Below are 15,273 nucleotides of genomic sequence, written 5' to 3'. Positions count from 1 at the left end.
TTTCCCTTGATTCAGATTACTGCTCAAATGTCTCCTTTTGAAGTTTCTTTTGCCACCCTCTCTAAAGAATCATCTCTGTCACCAGTGACCACTATTGGACATTATACATCACTTCTCAACATTTTTGGTCTTAGGACCTCTGCATCTGCTTAAAAATTATTACGGAACCTAAAGAGCTTATGTTAGGTGGCTTGCACCTTTCAAAATTCACCGTATCAAAAATTAAAATGGAAGTTTAAAAATATTTTTGTTCACTGAAAAACAGCAATAATAATTCCATTATATGTTAACATAAATAACTTATGAAAAGTACCTATATTATCCCAAACAAGATAATTGCAAGAAGAGTGATATTGTTATGTATTTTTGTATGTGTCTTTTATTAATAGAAGATAGCTTATTACAATCTGTCATTGTTTTGGTAAAAGTTTATGAAGAAGATCTAGCCTTACAAAGGTGGTTGGAAAAGGAAGGGTAATTTTAATAGTCTTTTCATGTAATTGTGGATATTCTGTTTTAATATCACACCAAGACTCAATACGTGATCATTTCTTAACAGCTGATTATTGTGTGGTCCTTGTACCCTGGGCGTAATAGTGTGAGCTGCTCTTATAGGTCAGACGGCTGCTTTTTTTTTTCCCTTTCTTTTTTAATTTTTTTAAATGTTTATTCATTTTTGAGAGAAAGGGGGAGACAGAGAGGGAGAGATAAAGTGTGAGCAGGGGAGGGGCAGAGAGTGAGCAAGATACAGAATCTGAAGCAGGCTCCAGACTGCAAGCTGTCAGCACAGAGCCTGATGTGGGGCTCAAACTCATGAACTATGAGATCATGACCTGAGCCAAAGTTGGATGCTTAACCAACTGAGCCACCCAGGTGCCCTGGCTACTTTCTTTTTTTTCTTAAGAAAAGGTTGGTCACTGACATTTGAAATTATCGCTTCCATAAAAGTAGAATAAGACATGCAAGGCATTATTTTCATTATATTTTCAAATAACCCTTAAAAAAATATCACCTAATCTCGAAAGATTACAGAAGCTGCTTTTAAACCAATCACCAATTTCTCATGTGCCCAAAAATTGGAACACTTTTTCCTTGGTAGGTTCACACTTCATATTATGGTTACTTTTTTTGAGGTGGGAAGTGAAATGTTAGGTTAATGACTTCTAACATAATTCCTTGATAAATATTTATTGAAATATCTAATGTTTGTTATAGTGCTTTTGTTCATTTTTTCCAATCCTGTTTATATGTTCACTACCTTATTTGAATAAGTGAGTAAAGAACCATGCAGAAATATCCTTGAGCTGGTACAGGAATTGAGTTAAACATTCAGGTCTACAGATATGTGCAGTACGTTAGGCATCCACTTTATCTACTTGTTCAGAATGTTTCAACATCATCGATCTATAATTTCGTGTTTATCTCTTTAAGATCCACACAGGTTTACAACACCAAATAATCTGGCCCTGTCAGCCCAGCTGCGTCCCTCTGGATGAAAAACTCCTGCCCCAGCTTCTAAAAGAAGCAGGCTACACTACCCATATGGTCGGAAAATGGCACCTGGGAATGTACCGGAAAGAATGTCTTCCAACCCGCCGAGGATTTGATACTTACTTTGGTAATGGAAATGCACATGTTTCTTTTACAACCTAGACTAGCTGCAGCCGTCTCATAAAACACACCCAAGTGTAATCACATAACTGGAAACTTGAACACAGAATGAATCATTCAGCATTGCCGTGGGGCAACTTTCTAATGCCACCTCCAGAAATCTGGCTCTCTGCTCAGCTCGTGGTGGGCAGCAGTCCACAGGGAGGCACTTACCTTTGCCAGAGTATTAAATGCCATGTTGGGGCCTTGAAAGAGTTTGCTACGTCCACATCTGAGACCACTGTACTCTAGAGAACCTTATTACCAAAAGGGGATACACTTGCTTTTTAAAAAAATTCCAGGGGTGCCTGGGTGCCTCAGTTAAGCATCCGACTTCGGCTCTGCTCATGATCTCACGGTTTGTGAGTTCGAGCCCCACATCAGGCTCAGTGTTGACAGCTCAGAGCCTGGAGCCTGCTTCGGATTATGTGTCTCCCTCTCTTTCTGCCCATCTCCCACTCACGCTCTGTTTCTCTCTCTCAAAAATAAATAAGCATTAAAAATAATTAAAAATAAAACAATTCCAGGCAAAACCCAACACAAGGATATTTCCTTCACAAAGTTTCACACTGTCTTTTTCTCTCCATGGTCTGTCCCAAAGATTTTTTTCTGGAGACTGTGGAGGAGACTCCATTGGCATCCTTCTCCCCTTCTGTGAGGTCTGTTTTTGAAATCACTAGATTGGGGAGGACCAATCAAAAAAATAAATAACAAATGGTAATAGGAAGGTTAATAAGAAATCAGAAGTATTTTATGGACTGGATAGCTGTATAAAAATGTGAAACCCAAAGTTAGTTTTAAAACTCACCTTCTTTTAACCTGTTACAAGCTGTGTCTTAATTAACAGCCTATTAATCTTACCGGTGGCTATGTATCTTTCTGACGAGTTCTTTTCATCTCGTGCTGTCTGGCAGTTTAGCTACATACTTCTCTCATTTGTCTCTTCGTTTATTTACAATCTATCACATCCAAAAAGGAACACACTGAACATAAAAGGTTTAAAAATAAATAGAATAGGGGTGCTTGGGTGCCTCAGTAAGTTGAGTGTCTGACTCTTGATTTCGGCTCAGGTCATGATCTCACTGTCTTGGGATCGAGCCCTGTGTCAGGCTCCATGCTGAGTGTGAACTTGCTTGGGATTCTCCTTCTCTCCTTCTGCCCCTCTCCCCTGCTCATGTTCTCTCTCTCTCTCTTTCTAAAATAAGTTTAAAAATAAAATAAAATAAAATAAAATAAAATAAAATAAAATAAAATAAAATAAAAATGAGGGTGAGTAGAAAAAGATGGAATCGCAGCATGTCACCAACTCACAAAAAACCTTCCTGGCTGTAGGTGAACTTCACATTGAACTCTGCAACTTTAGATTTCTTATGTCTAAAAAAAAAAAAAAAAAGGATATGGTTGTAAGAGTCGCATTATTTATAAGATAAATGGAAGCCAGATGTTCAGGAAGAGTAAAGCATTTTCTGGCTCTTAGACCTGAGAAATTTCTCCTTTGGGAAAAGGTGAGGTGGACAACATCATCAAAAACAGCATTTTAGTAATATAGTGGTGGTTTTCTTGTACGTGTTTCTTGAAACATTCCTTTTTATTCAAGGTAGGGCAAGAGTGCCAACGTGCATTTCGGTGATTATATAGAGCCCAAACAATGCAGTCGAAACACACAGTTCTGTTGTGCCGTGTTGGATCTGGGGTTTAAGTTGAGATGCAGGGATATCAGGCATGAGGCCATATGCGCCTTGCTCCCATACAGGTTCTCTAGACATTGCTAATTAATCATGGCATTCTTTCTTGATGAAGCTGGATATATCCTCAGCATCCTGAAATAACAGTTAAAGTCAGACTTGGGTGTCAGACCTCTGTCATTTTGGAAATTCTAGAGGAAGAAACAGCCTGTATGTATATCCTTTGACAATTTTTACTCAGGCCTTTGCTGAAAGATGGGTTAATACCTATACTCTGGCAAGAGAAAGGACTATAGGTTTTTAAATTTTTTTTACTAAAAGCCAAGTCATGTATTTAAAAATTCAATTGTACAGAAGAAAATCATATCCTTTTATGAGAATTGAGAAGCCTGAGGATTCAGATGAACGAATAGCCCACATTCATATGGATTTGTAGATAGGAGGGTTTAATGACTATACAGTGGTTATCACTGTTATGACTTTGATGTTAAGTTAAAAAACTAGTCAGATAATTGTGGGGCTGGTTGCACAACTCTGAATACCTTAAAAACCATTGAAGTGTAAACTTTAAATGCGTGACTTAGATGGTATATGAATCATATCTCAATAAAACTGTTAAATAAAGAAGTCAGAGGGTTAGTTGTTCAAAATATATTTTCTGGGGCACCTGGGTGGCTACGTCAGTTAAGTGTCGGACTCTTGATTTTGGCTCAGGTCATGATTTCGTAGTTTATAGGTTTGAGCCCCATATTGGGTTCTGCGCTGACAGCGTGGAGCCTGCTTGGGATTTTCTGTCTCCTTCTCTCTCTGCCCCTCCCTGCTCACATTCTCTCTTCTCTCTCAAAAATAAATAAATATAAAAAAAAGTATTTTCTGATTTTTCCCAAAAAAGCATAGGTTGCCATCTTCTTTAGGCTCAGCATGTAAGTTCAAATCTGTGAATCATTGTTGTGATAAAAGCTGTATATGATTGTCACATGGTTGTTTGGTATCAGTCTGGCCGAGTATGTAAATAAATAGTTCTATTCCTGGAAACATCCTATTTGTAATATCTTTTTAATATTTATAGTTCATACATCTTTTAATCAAATATATTCTATGCTTATATTCTCCCAAGTAATAGAAAACATTTAACATTTACACAGAAATAACCTGAAGTGATTTCCTCAAGCTCTAATACCCAGAAGTTATTAAAAATCTCAGCTAGAACCCCAGTTTCCTGACCTCTCTAATCATCCATATAAGGGCTAAAATTTCTTCCTCAAGCTCTAATACCCAGAAGTTATTAAAAATCTCAGCTAGAACCCCAGTTTCCTGACCTCTCTAATCATCCATATAAGGGCTAAAATTTCTTTTGTGGATACATTTCTTTCTCTACTATATATTAATTAACAAACACATTGGATTTCCCTTTCTCTTACATCATCAGGAGAAAAGATTACTATTTAAAAGGTGTTCTTAACACCGAAGGTATTCATTATATTCAGGACTTTGAATTTATTGAATCATGGAAAAGGAGGAAATTAATTAAAAATGAATTCATTTTTTATTTTTTTAAAAATTTTTTTAAATGTTTATTTATTTTTGAGACAGAGAGAGACAGAGCATGAATGGGGGAGGGGCAGAGAGAGAGGGAGACACAGGATCGGAAGCAGGCTCCGGGCTCGGAGCCATCAGCCCAGAGCCCGATGCGGGGCTCGAACTAACGGACCGCGAGATCGTGACCTGAGCTGAAGTCGGACGCTTAACCGACTGAGCCACCCAGGCGCCCCAAAATGAATTCATTTTTTAATGTAAACTGTGTAAGGATTTTGATTGTGATTATAGAGAATGTTCAGGACTGGGGAAAGGGCAAGACCAATTTTATCAATCTCATTTTAAGGTTAATAAGCATTGTTTGTTAGGAGATGGCTCAGAGCTTATTTCTTTTTAATGGTTGTATTGAAGTGTATTTCACACACCATATAATTCACCCAACTAAAACGTGTGCAATTTATTGATTTTTAATAAATTCACAGGTGGTGCCACTGTCATCCAATCCAATTGCAGAATATTTTCATCACCCCAAACAGAAACCCCATCCCTATTAGCAGTCACGCCCCATTTTCCCCCACCAATCCTAGGCAACTGCCGACACACTTTTTGTGTCTATAGATTTGCCTATTCTGGACATTTCATATAAATGGAATCATACAATATGCATGATTTTAATATTTTAGGAAAATAGAGAACATTTTCAGAAACAGCGATTCATTGAGAAAACCCATTTCTTTTCATGTTTAAATCCAAATTGTGAGATAAGTAGTTGATACCATTCAAGTTTGGGGCAAAACTGAGATCGCCGTAGGTAGAAAAATCTACTTTCTTGCACCACATTAATTTGATCTTTTGGCTCTGTTAAATTATGTCTAGAGCTTCTGTTTGGAAAGGTTTGTATCATTCACCAGTGGGTGTCAGCATCTGACTAAAGATGATTCTGCCTAGAGCTGCTTCTATAAATAACCTTGAAGCCAGTCTCCCAAGGTCAATATCAACATTATTTGAATCCTGTGTTCATTTATGTGATCACCTCAGAGTACAAATTTGTAAGAAATCACATTAACCGTATGCTATTTTTGCCGTTAGATAGCTTTAAAAGATTAAGATTTTGTCACCTTTACTGAATTTGAGAGTTACATGACAGAGCCTTATGTTCTGAAGACTTGCCTGAAGAATGGTTTTGATTTTTTTTTTATAACATTTTAATGCCTCCTGCTAACACATATAGAGATGTTAAGAAGTGGTGCTCTGATTAGCCTTGTCATTTGATTAGCCTTGTCATGGGTAATCAATTGCACTAGGCAATTAAAGGCTGAAACATTAGTTTGTTTAACAAGTTTTATGCTATGCTGACTACTTTCATCTCCCATTCTTGTTGTAGGATATCTCTTAGGTAGTGAAGATTACTATTCCCATGAGCGCTGTGCATTAATTGACAGTCTGAATGTCACACGATGTGCTCTTGATTTTCGAGATGGGGAACAGGTTGCAACAGGATATAAAAATATGTATTCGACAAACATATTTACTGAAAGAGCTACAGCCCTCATAACTAGCCATCCACCCGAGAAGGTAAGTCTTGCTTCTTTGTTAATATCAAAATTGTGTTTAAGGTAGCATCTCTTCAGGTGAATATAGAAAAAGGCTGCTTGTTTAGGAAAAAAATCCGTTCTAGGGATTTTTCAAATTTTGGAGTATATTGGAATCAGCCCGGGAAAGCTTGATAAAAATAGAAATTCCTAGAGCCTATCTCTAAGAGACTCATTCTTTGGGTCTGGGGAAAATCTGTACATCAGCATTTTAAAGAAACTCATCAAGGGTAATTCTGATGCCAAATGGGTCCCCAGATCACACTTTGAGGAATACTGTGTCTACAGTGTTTTAGTAGAAATATAGTTTTATTATTTTGGTGTATTTTGTGCATGTGCTATAAGCAATTAGTACATTGACTTTTTTTAAGTGACAGGCTTGTGTACAAAGATGAGGCTATATTATGGCAAATTTCCTGTTACGAGATCAACAAGCTTTAGGTTCAGGGCAAGTCCTCTTAACTTTGTATTTTAGGTATTCTAGATATTTTGCATTCCTGTGTTAATTTCAGAATGAGCTGGTCAATTTCTACCAAAAAGTTCCTGCTTGGATTTGGATTTCATTGAATCTGTAGACCAACTTCACGAGAATGAGTATCTTAACAACATTAAATCTTTCATTCCCTAAACATGGTATACTAATGAGCCTGGTTTTTACATTTAATACACTGAAGTCACTGTGTATGTCACATAATAGAATCTTTTGATTTATTTAAAGGTAAAAATAGAAGAGAGTCAGAATTGCCTTAAAAACAATTTTTGTTGTTGTTGTTGTTAATCTAGAGTTAGCTTCAGAAGCTAAATTCTCTGAATATACCTTTAAAATTGGGTCACATATTCGTGTTGTCAGATACTGGGCCCAAAATGTGGCTTCATTAAGAACCGCATTAGGACACTGATGAAATTAGTCCTTCAATAAGTCCCTGATGTAGCAAATTCCAGAATGTGCAGTATTATCTGGTGCTTCCAATTTTCTGCAGTTTTCCTCTTTGGCAACTGAATGTCCTCGGGGTAGATCACAATTTGGATTTCAGTTTACATACCTGTTCAGATGTGGTACCTGGCCACCGACTCCCTTTTTGACATAGTTTCTTCCTGGCTATACCTTTACCTATTCTAAGTGTTGGGGGTCTTACCTGGTATCTCTCCTCAGTTTTGCCCTGCTTGGGCTTTTTATCACTCTTACATGCTGACCAGCTTGGAGTGGCTGTGCTAGCTATGGAACATGTAGGATCAGAACATTTGCTCCAATATGTGGACATATGTGAGTCCTAAATCTAGATCTGAACCAATATTCAGAGATGTGGAAAGATAACTGGTAGGTAATTGGCTTAGGTTCTCAGTTTTCCTCTGTATGCTTGGTGTTTTATTTTATTTATTTAAAAAATTTTTTTTTTAATGTTTATTTATTATTGAGAGACAGAGACAGAGTATGAGCATGGGAAGGACAGAGAGAGAGGAGGAGACACAGAATCTGAAGCAGGCTCCAGGCTCTGAGCTGCCAGCACAGAGCCCGACGCGGGGCTTGAACTCACAAACCATGAGATCATGACCTGAGCAGAAGTCTGACGCTTAACCGACTGAGCCACACAGGCACCCCTGCTTGGTGTTTTATAGATAGTGCTAAAAACGCAAACAATAAGATAAAGTCTTAAGGGAATTATGGTTCTTACCTTGTCCTTTGAGGTAGGCACTGTTTTACAGATATAAGTAAACAAGTTAAATTAACTTGTTCAAGGTCACAGAGCTACTGAGAGTCAGAATCAGAATTGAAACCCACACTGACTCCAGAGCTAAATGCATTCAACAATCTTCCCCAGTTCACAGCTAATATCCAAGATCAAAGAATATTAACTCAGCTGTGTGATTCAGCTGGGTGATTCCAGTCTTGACAGTATATTGGGCTCATCTGGAAAGGTTGTAATAAACCCCAGTAACAAATACTGTGATTTATTGGTGGTAGGGGGTGTGTGTATCACTGGTGTTTAATTACCCCTCTGCTCCCACCTCCCACCAGTGATTCTGATGTGCAGTCACAATAATTGATTCCCTTCAAACACAGAGGGGCAAGCTCAAGCCAGCTGCCTTTTACAGGCTTACAATATAACACTGCCTTAATCATGCAACCACTATAATATGCCTACAGCAAAAATTAGTTCCCATTAGGCAACAATAGAGTATTCTCTCACAGTGCCCCTAACATTAAGCGGATAAGAGGAAGCAGCTGGGTGAAATAGTTCCTTGTGGGTGGCCTGCCTTATCTGGTGTGGTGTGGAAAGCACAGGAACTGAGGGAAATGAGGCCCGAAGAGCTCACAAGCTATCCAAACTTGTGTTATTAATATAGTGCTGCTCAGAGGTAGCATTACAGAAATTACCAGATGAGAGAATGCTCATTTTCCTACAGTGTCTGAAATATTCTGAAGCAGTGTCCAGCATTCCCAGCATCCTCAAGATAAAGTTTCAAGCATGGACATAAATGAATGAAATAGTCAATACTGAGTGACAGTCCCAGAATGTTTGTTTGAGACAGCTAATATGGATGTTTACATTTTCAATTCTCAGTAAAATGATGAATCACATTGTTCCAGGAGCTGCACTTTTCATCATTTTATCCCAATGGTGAAGCTAATTCTGTGCCAGTTTCTTAGGTGTTATATATAGACTGCAACATAGGCCACTAGTCCTAAGGTGGAACTCGTTAAAGAAATACACATGAAGTATCCACAAGCCATCTTAAAAATGTGCCTATTTTAAAGAGCACTTGAGGGGAAAAGAGCATATGGAGCTGCTTTGTCACAGAAACACAGTTGGTGCTGGTTTCAGGGAGAGACTGCTAATAACCACTGCACATGTGTTGGGAAGGAATGTCTTTTTTTCTACAGGGTCATTCCTTTAGTACTAACACTACAGTGTAAAAGCAACATGTCTATAAACTATCTTTCAGTTAAAAATAGCCCCCCTCAACACTTTGCAGAATAAAAATAAAAGTTTTCTCATAAATCTAACCTACTAGAAGCTTCTTAAAGCAAATGTGAATTTCTAGTGGTAGACACTTTTCCATGACACAAGTTGGACAGAAGTGTCTTAATTTGAAAGTCAACAATAGAATAACAATTGAAAAAATTTTTTTAACCTTTATTTATTTTTGAGAGAGAGAGAACCAGAACCTGAGAACGGGAGGGCAGAGAGAGAGACACACACACAGGATTGGGAGCAGGCTCCAGGCTCTGAGCTGTCAGAACAGAGCCCGATGTGGGGCTCGAACTCACGAGCTGTAAGATCATGACCTGAGCCAAAGTCTGATGCTCAACTGACTGAACCACCCAGGAGCCCCAATAGAATAACAATTTACAAGTACATCATATTTCTTAAAATTTGTACTTTAGATTAGGAAAATCTACTAAAGAAATGAAAGTGAGGCTTTCTTCTTCACTGAAATCAGGTTTCTTAGCATGGTGAGGATATTTGGAGTATAGATCTTAGGAGTCGTATGGCATAATAAGAAAGGGAAAAGAACCCTCAGCATCTTATCAACATGCTAATAACTTTAGGTAATAATGTCATACTTTTATGTAATACTTAAACATTTGGTCATGATTCACATCTAGGATTTTGTTTTATATTCTTAAAAAGCCTGAAAGGGTTATAGTTAGGGTTGGTGTAAAGGTGACAGCTATAACTGACTTGGTCGGAGCAGAGATCAGGACCCAAGAAAGAGCAAGGGAGAGATCAAAACTCAGCTCCAGGACTACAGTGCTTTGAGTCATGTCTTTAAGGTCAGAATGGGCCCATGGGTCTCCAAAGGCCCAGGCATGATGAGAACTCAAGTCAGTCGATGGCACAGTAAAACAGGCCATCCCCAGGATGGCGACTGTTTGCTTTAGGCTATCAGTGAGCTCAGCCCACATAGGCAGGTGTGGGGAAATTGACTATGTCTGTTCACTGCCGGGGGTTTTCAAACAAGCAGCTGTAGGCAGGGTCCTGATTGTGATTGGACAACCCTAGAGCCCTAGTTAATTATCTTTTCCACTAGGCTATTGTGTAGTACAAAGAAGAGTACTCTATGAATTTTTTTTTTCATTTAAAAATAGTATTGAAATGTTACGCACCTAGCCTTTTGGGGGAATGAGTTGTTTCATGGATAAAGTTCACCTTGTGAGCACTGAAACTTTTTTTTTTTTGAATGTTTACAACATTGGCTGGAACTACTCTCAATTGTGTTGCATCTGGCCTCACCTTATTAAAAGGAGTGTCCCTCTACACCATTTTGCCTCCTCCTGGTGAACCAGAGACATGTTGATGCGTGTGTATGTCTGCCCATACACTGTATGGCCCTAGATTACTGCTGGTGAAATGGGAAAAAAAAAAAAGAGAACTTACTTTGTTCGAGGAACACTCTTATCTATACTTGTAAGTGATTAGGCTGTGGTTGGCAGGTAGTGCGAGGTCTTTGCCTGGCCTGTGACAGTCACAGGCCTCATCCTCAGAGGAGGTTTTTTACTCCCTCTTCTTAGCTTATGCTCCTTCTGTTTGAACTAACAGAAGTCTGACCACAGGAAAAATGGGGGAATTGCTGCCGTTTTATGACTTTGAGCCCTCAACGGTGATGGTCATATCTTTAGCCCCCTAAGGAATAATTGTGGGAAAGATTTTCAGGTAATGTTTTGCTGTGAGTAGAATGTGAGTAGAATGATTTCCATACTGAATATTTATAAGACTAATGATGGTCCAAGAATCATTACTTCTGCCCCCTGATGTGTTCTTAAGAACTCTTCCCTACCACCCTCCCTGGCTGTCACTTCTAGAGGTCACTTGCTGGCTGGGGATAACCTGCCCCCTGTCCTTTTTCCTTCCCAATGTGGATGGGTTGCCATGTTGCTGGTAACGACCTGATTGAGAGCATGGTCTCCTTGAGCAGTGAGCCCCTTCTCTCATTTCTCCAGCCCTGCCCAGAGAATCTAGACCAGGGTCACAAACTCTGGTGTTTACAGGGGCCAGGCTGCTAACCTGAATAAGTGAAGCCACTCAGAACAGTGGGGAGGCTGTAGAAATTGGAGCGCACTTGGGAGTAGGGCCTCTATTTCACGCTCCAGCCATTTGTTACCAGATGGAGCGTGGGCATGGAGTTGTTGGAGTTCTGATTTTTCAAGGAAAATTTTTTAAAAACCACAGAGTTTTATGTGATATTTCCTGATTTTAAAAACTTTATGTGGGCTGCAAATTGTTGTAGTCTTCCAATTTTAATCCTGTTCTCATCCAGACCATGGCTGATGGCTGGGGTTGGTCTGATCTAGTGCTAAAGACCCAGACAGCTTTTCCAACAGCAGACCCTCATACCACACTGTGAGGTCATCGATGTCCCTGCACATCTGTTCCCCTCCAGACGTCTCAGCCCAGGCTCCTTCCTCACCACCTGGGCAGGGCATGTCCCGGGGTTCCCTTCACTGTGGTCTGGGAGAACTCAGAAGTTTCGGTGTATGTGTGGCTGGAGTAGAAAGTGTGCGTATTGAGGCGGAGTGGAGGCAGAGCTCAAGCAGTGTCAAAGATTTGAGTGTTGGCCTTTGGAGTTGCAATTTGGAATGTTTTTCCATAGAAGTAATGTACAAATGAAGCATAGGTTGTACATTATCATAGGCATCCTTTCACTACCTCACTTCCTGCGTTAAATAGGTCTTAATGTGATGATTTCAGTATTTAACAGCTGTTTTTAACATTTTGACTTCGGGGAAAAGGTGTTTCTAAGTTCCAAGGATCTGAACTAAAAACTTTTGGGTGTCTTTTTGAGTTCCATATGTGTATATTTCTTAGGGTATCCAGTAAGTTGTATAATATAGAATTTTTAAAAATTTATCAACAGTAATGAAGAATGAAATATGAGCCCCCCTCCCAGTCTGCTTTGTAACTTTTCCCCATTCATTTATGAGATTGAAATGCCTCAAATACTTTAACAGAATTGTATTATTATTCTTGGGTTGAACAGTTGTTGTCTCTTTGAGTGTTTTCAACTCATCAAGGAATTCTGTAGGAGCACAAAGAAGAGAGTGCTTTCAGAAAGGTTTATTAAAAAAGGAGAGGCTGACCTAGAATACCACTAATGTCAAATGCTATAAATTGGTGTAAAAGGTAAACTAGAATGAGTGTAACACACTCCTTAGTTTCCAGGAATTAAATTGGCCGTATGTTTGGTCTTAGATCAAAGACTAGCCAGGAATGGTGTTCACTTGTTTTCTCCTATGAAAAATCCTGAACTCTCTCTTAAAAGGTGGGAAGTTGTTTACTGGCTAAAGCAAAAAGCTAACGCATCTATTGATACATCTCTGCACCATAATAGTGGAGATTCCAATAGGAAATTGCTCTGCAATTAATATGAATGTGGACAAATCATATAACCTTTCTGAGCCTCAGTTACCGTATCTGTGAAATGGGTGTAACATAGGCTGGATTTGAGTATTACATGAGACAGAATATGTAAATCAGTATCATAATGTCTAGCACATAGACAACATTTCATATATAGTTGTTATTATTGGTATTATTATTTGTTTAGATCAGAGTCTTCTAGGTCATTTTAGAACTCAAGCTTTTGTTTTGAATTTTTCGTCTTGTGTCTTTTGTTGCATTTTTAACATCTTTATTGATGCTAATATTTCACATACCATAAAATTCACCCAATTAAAGTATACATTTCAATAGTAAATTCACAGAGATGTGCAAACATCATGACAATCTAAAGTTAAAACATTTTCATCATTCCAGAAAGAAACCTCATACCTATTAGCAATCACTCCCCATGCTTCTCCCCCCCAACCCCACTCCCTACAGCTCCTGGCATCTTTTGAGTATCTTTTCAGGTGCTTATTGGCCATTTGCATGTCTTCTTTGAAGAAATGTCCATTCCAATTTTTTGCCCATCTTCTAATTAGGTTAATTGCCTTTTATTATCGAGTTGTAAGAGTTTTCTGTATATTCGGGGCACAAGTCCTTTATCAGATGTATGATTTACAAATATTTTCAAGCCATTCTGTGGGTTGTCTTAATATTACTTTTATTGACTGATAAATCTGGACTTCTGTCTCTGTATTTAATGTTTCCATGCCCTCTCAACTGATTTGCACAAACTTTCTTTCCAGCCTCTGTTTCTCTACCTTGCTCTTCAGTCTGTCCACGAACCCCTTCAGGTCCCTGAGGAGTACCTGAAACCCTACGACTTTATCCAAGATAAGAATAGGCATTACTATGCAGGAATGGTGTCTCTTATGGATGAAGCAGTGGGAAATGTCACGGCAGCCTTAAAAAGCCACGGGCTCTGGAACAACACGGTGTTCATCTTCTCCACAGGTAAGTCTGTCAATAGGAAAATCATCTCTTGGCAAAGCCGAGGACATGGTATTCGATAAATGGAATGAAGACAAATTGGAGCATTTAGCAGTACCTTATTAAAATAAATGTTAACTGCAAGAACGGAGACGTGATAATAATGGATAGAAAAATGGGTCTAAGGAAAGAATTATGGGCCTTCCCCCTCTTCCTTCAGATGTCAAAATATTCTGGGAGAATGCTTGAAAACAAGCTCTCACCACCTGAGTAAGTATGAGCGGACATCACTCATATGCAGGGCAGCTGGGTACTGGATTCCTGGAGTGGCTTGTTCTCAGGCGGTCTCTCCAGCCTGGGCATCCTCTGTGAATAGAACTTCTGACAAGAGCAGTTCTGTATCAGTGTAGAGACAGATTGTGACATTAAGAAGACAGATTAGAAATGGAGCCATTTAAAACTAGGCTAGAGTCTCCAAGTATGGATTTTTTTTTTTTGTATTAAGATTGTTTTCTGACAATAAAATTCATACATGTTGATTACAGAAAAAAAAGAAGGTTTTTGAAAATAGTTTTCATTATGGCAATGCCTTTCTGATTCCTCGTCTGTTATATATGTGATTTTTCCTCCCTCTCGTTAGACATGGTTTTCTAAAATTTCCCTACAATGTGCTATAGTAATAGATCTTGGTTTGTCCATCATGCTGAGTACTCAGAGAGCACTTTGTATCTGAAAATGAAGATGCTTTTTTTATGGGAAGTTTTCTTCTATTATTTATTTCAGAATTTTTTGGCCCTTCAGCCTACCTTTCTCCTATTCTTTCTTTATAAAACTCCTGTTATTTCGATATTGGATCAATACTCTAATTTTCTTAGTTTTTTTTTTCTCTGCTATTTTCTTTATTTTTCTTCTACTATTTGGGAAATTTCCTTATCATTATTTTGTAACCTTTTCTATTAAATGCGTTGCAACCACCACATTTTTTTAATTATTAAGAACTCTTTCTTATTTTCTGATAATTCCTGTTTTATAAAGTTCTCTTTTTACTTTATATGTAATAATTTCCTTCACCAAAGCCTATGCTTTTAACTATTCATTTTATGTAGGTGTGAGTGTGTATGTAGATATGTGTATAAACCTACGTATACTTGTATATGCGTATATATGTGAACCTGTACATATATTTTTAAGTTTGCTTGTACTCCCACCATTACCTCTCTTCCTTCTAAGGTCATTTGTATATTTTTTGGGCTGTCTTTCATGAAAGAGGCTTTCTCGAATCCCTGGTGATCCTTGGCTGAAACCTAAAAATTTGATTGGAAACTCCCAAGGGTGAGGACAGGACTTGTATTCTGGTGATTTTTTACTGTACAGTGACTATGTGAGGTGTGCAAAGTGACATGTTGAGGAATTAATCTGGGTATTCTATTCGCAGTTTTTTTTTTTTACAGTTTTTTTAAAGGGCAGTTTTGTATTGCCTTTTTTTTTTAAATC

The 15,273-nt window shown here is 38.4% G+C and overlaps 1 protein-coding gene across 3 annotated transcripts in view; it reads left to right on the top strand.

Annotated features, from left to right (window-relative positions):
* The window catches only part of ARSB (arylsulfatase B), a 167,534-nt gene that overhangs the window by 13,988 nt on the left and 138,273 nt on the right, over positions 1–15,273 (top strand). For all 3 annotated transcript variants that reach the window (XM_042941979.1, XM_042941989.1, XM_042941973.1), the window contains exons 2-4: positions 1,432–1,618; positions 6,256–6,446; positions 13,596–13,803. In XM_042941979.1, the coding sequence (XP_042797913.1) occupies positions 1,432–1,618; positions 6,256–6,446; positions 13,596–13,803 (586 nt within the window). The remainder of the gene's footprint in view (positions 1–1,431; positions 1,619–6,255; positions 6,447–13,595; positions 13,804–15,273) is intronic.

This window comes from Panthera leo, chromosome A1 (genome assembly GCF_018350215.1).
Source record: "Panthera leo isolate Ple1 chromosome A1, P.leo_Ple1_pat1.1, whole genome shotgun sequence".
Lineage (NCBI taxonomy): Eukaryota > Metazoa > Chordata > Mammalia > Carnivora > Felidae > Panthera > Panthera leo.
The sequence above is the reverse complement of the archived record's forward strand: the minus strand, read 5'-3'. Positions and strand labels throughout refer to the sequence as shown.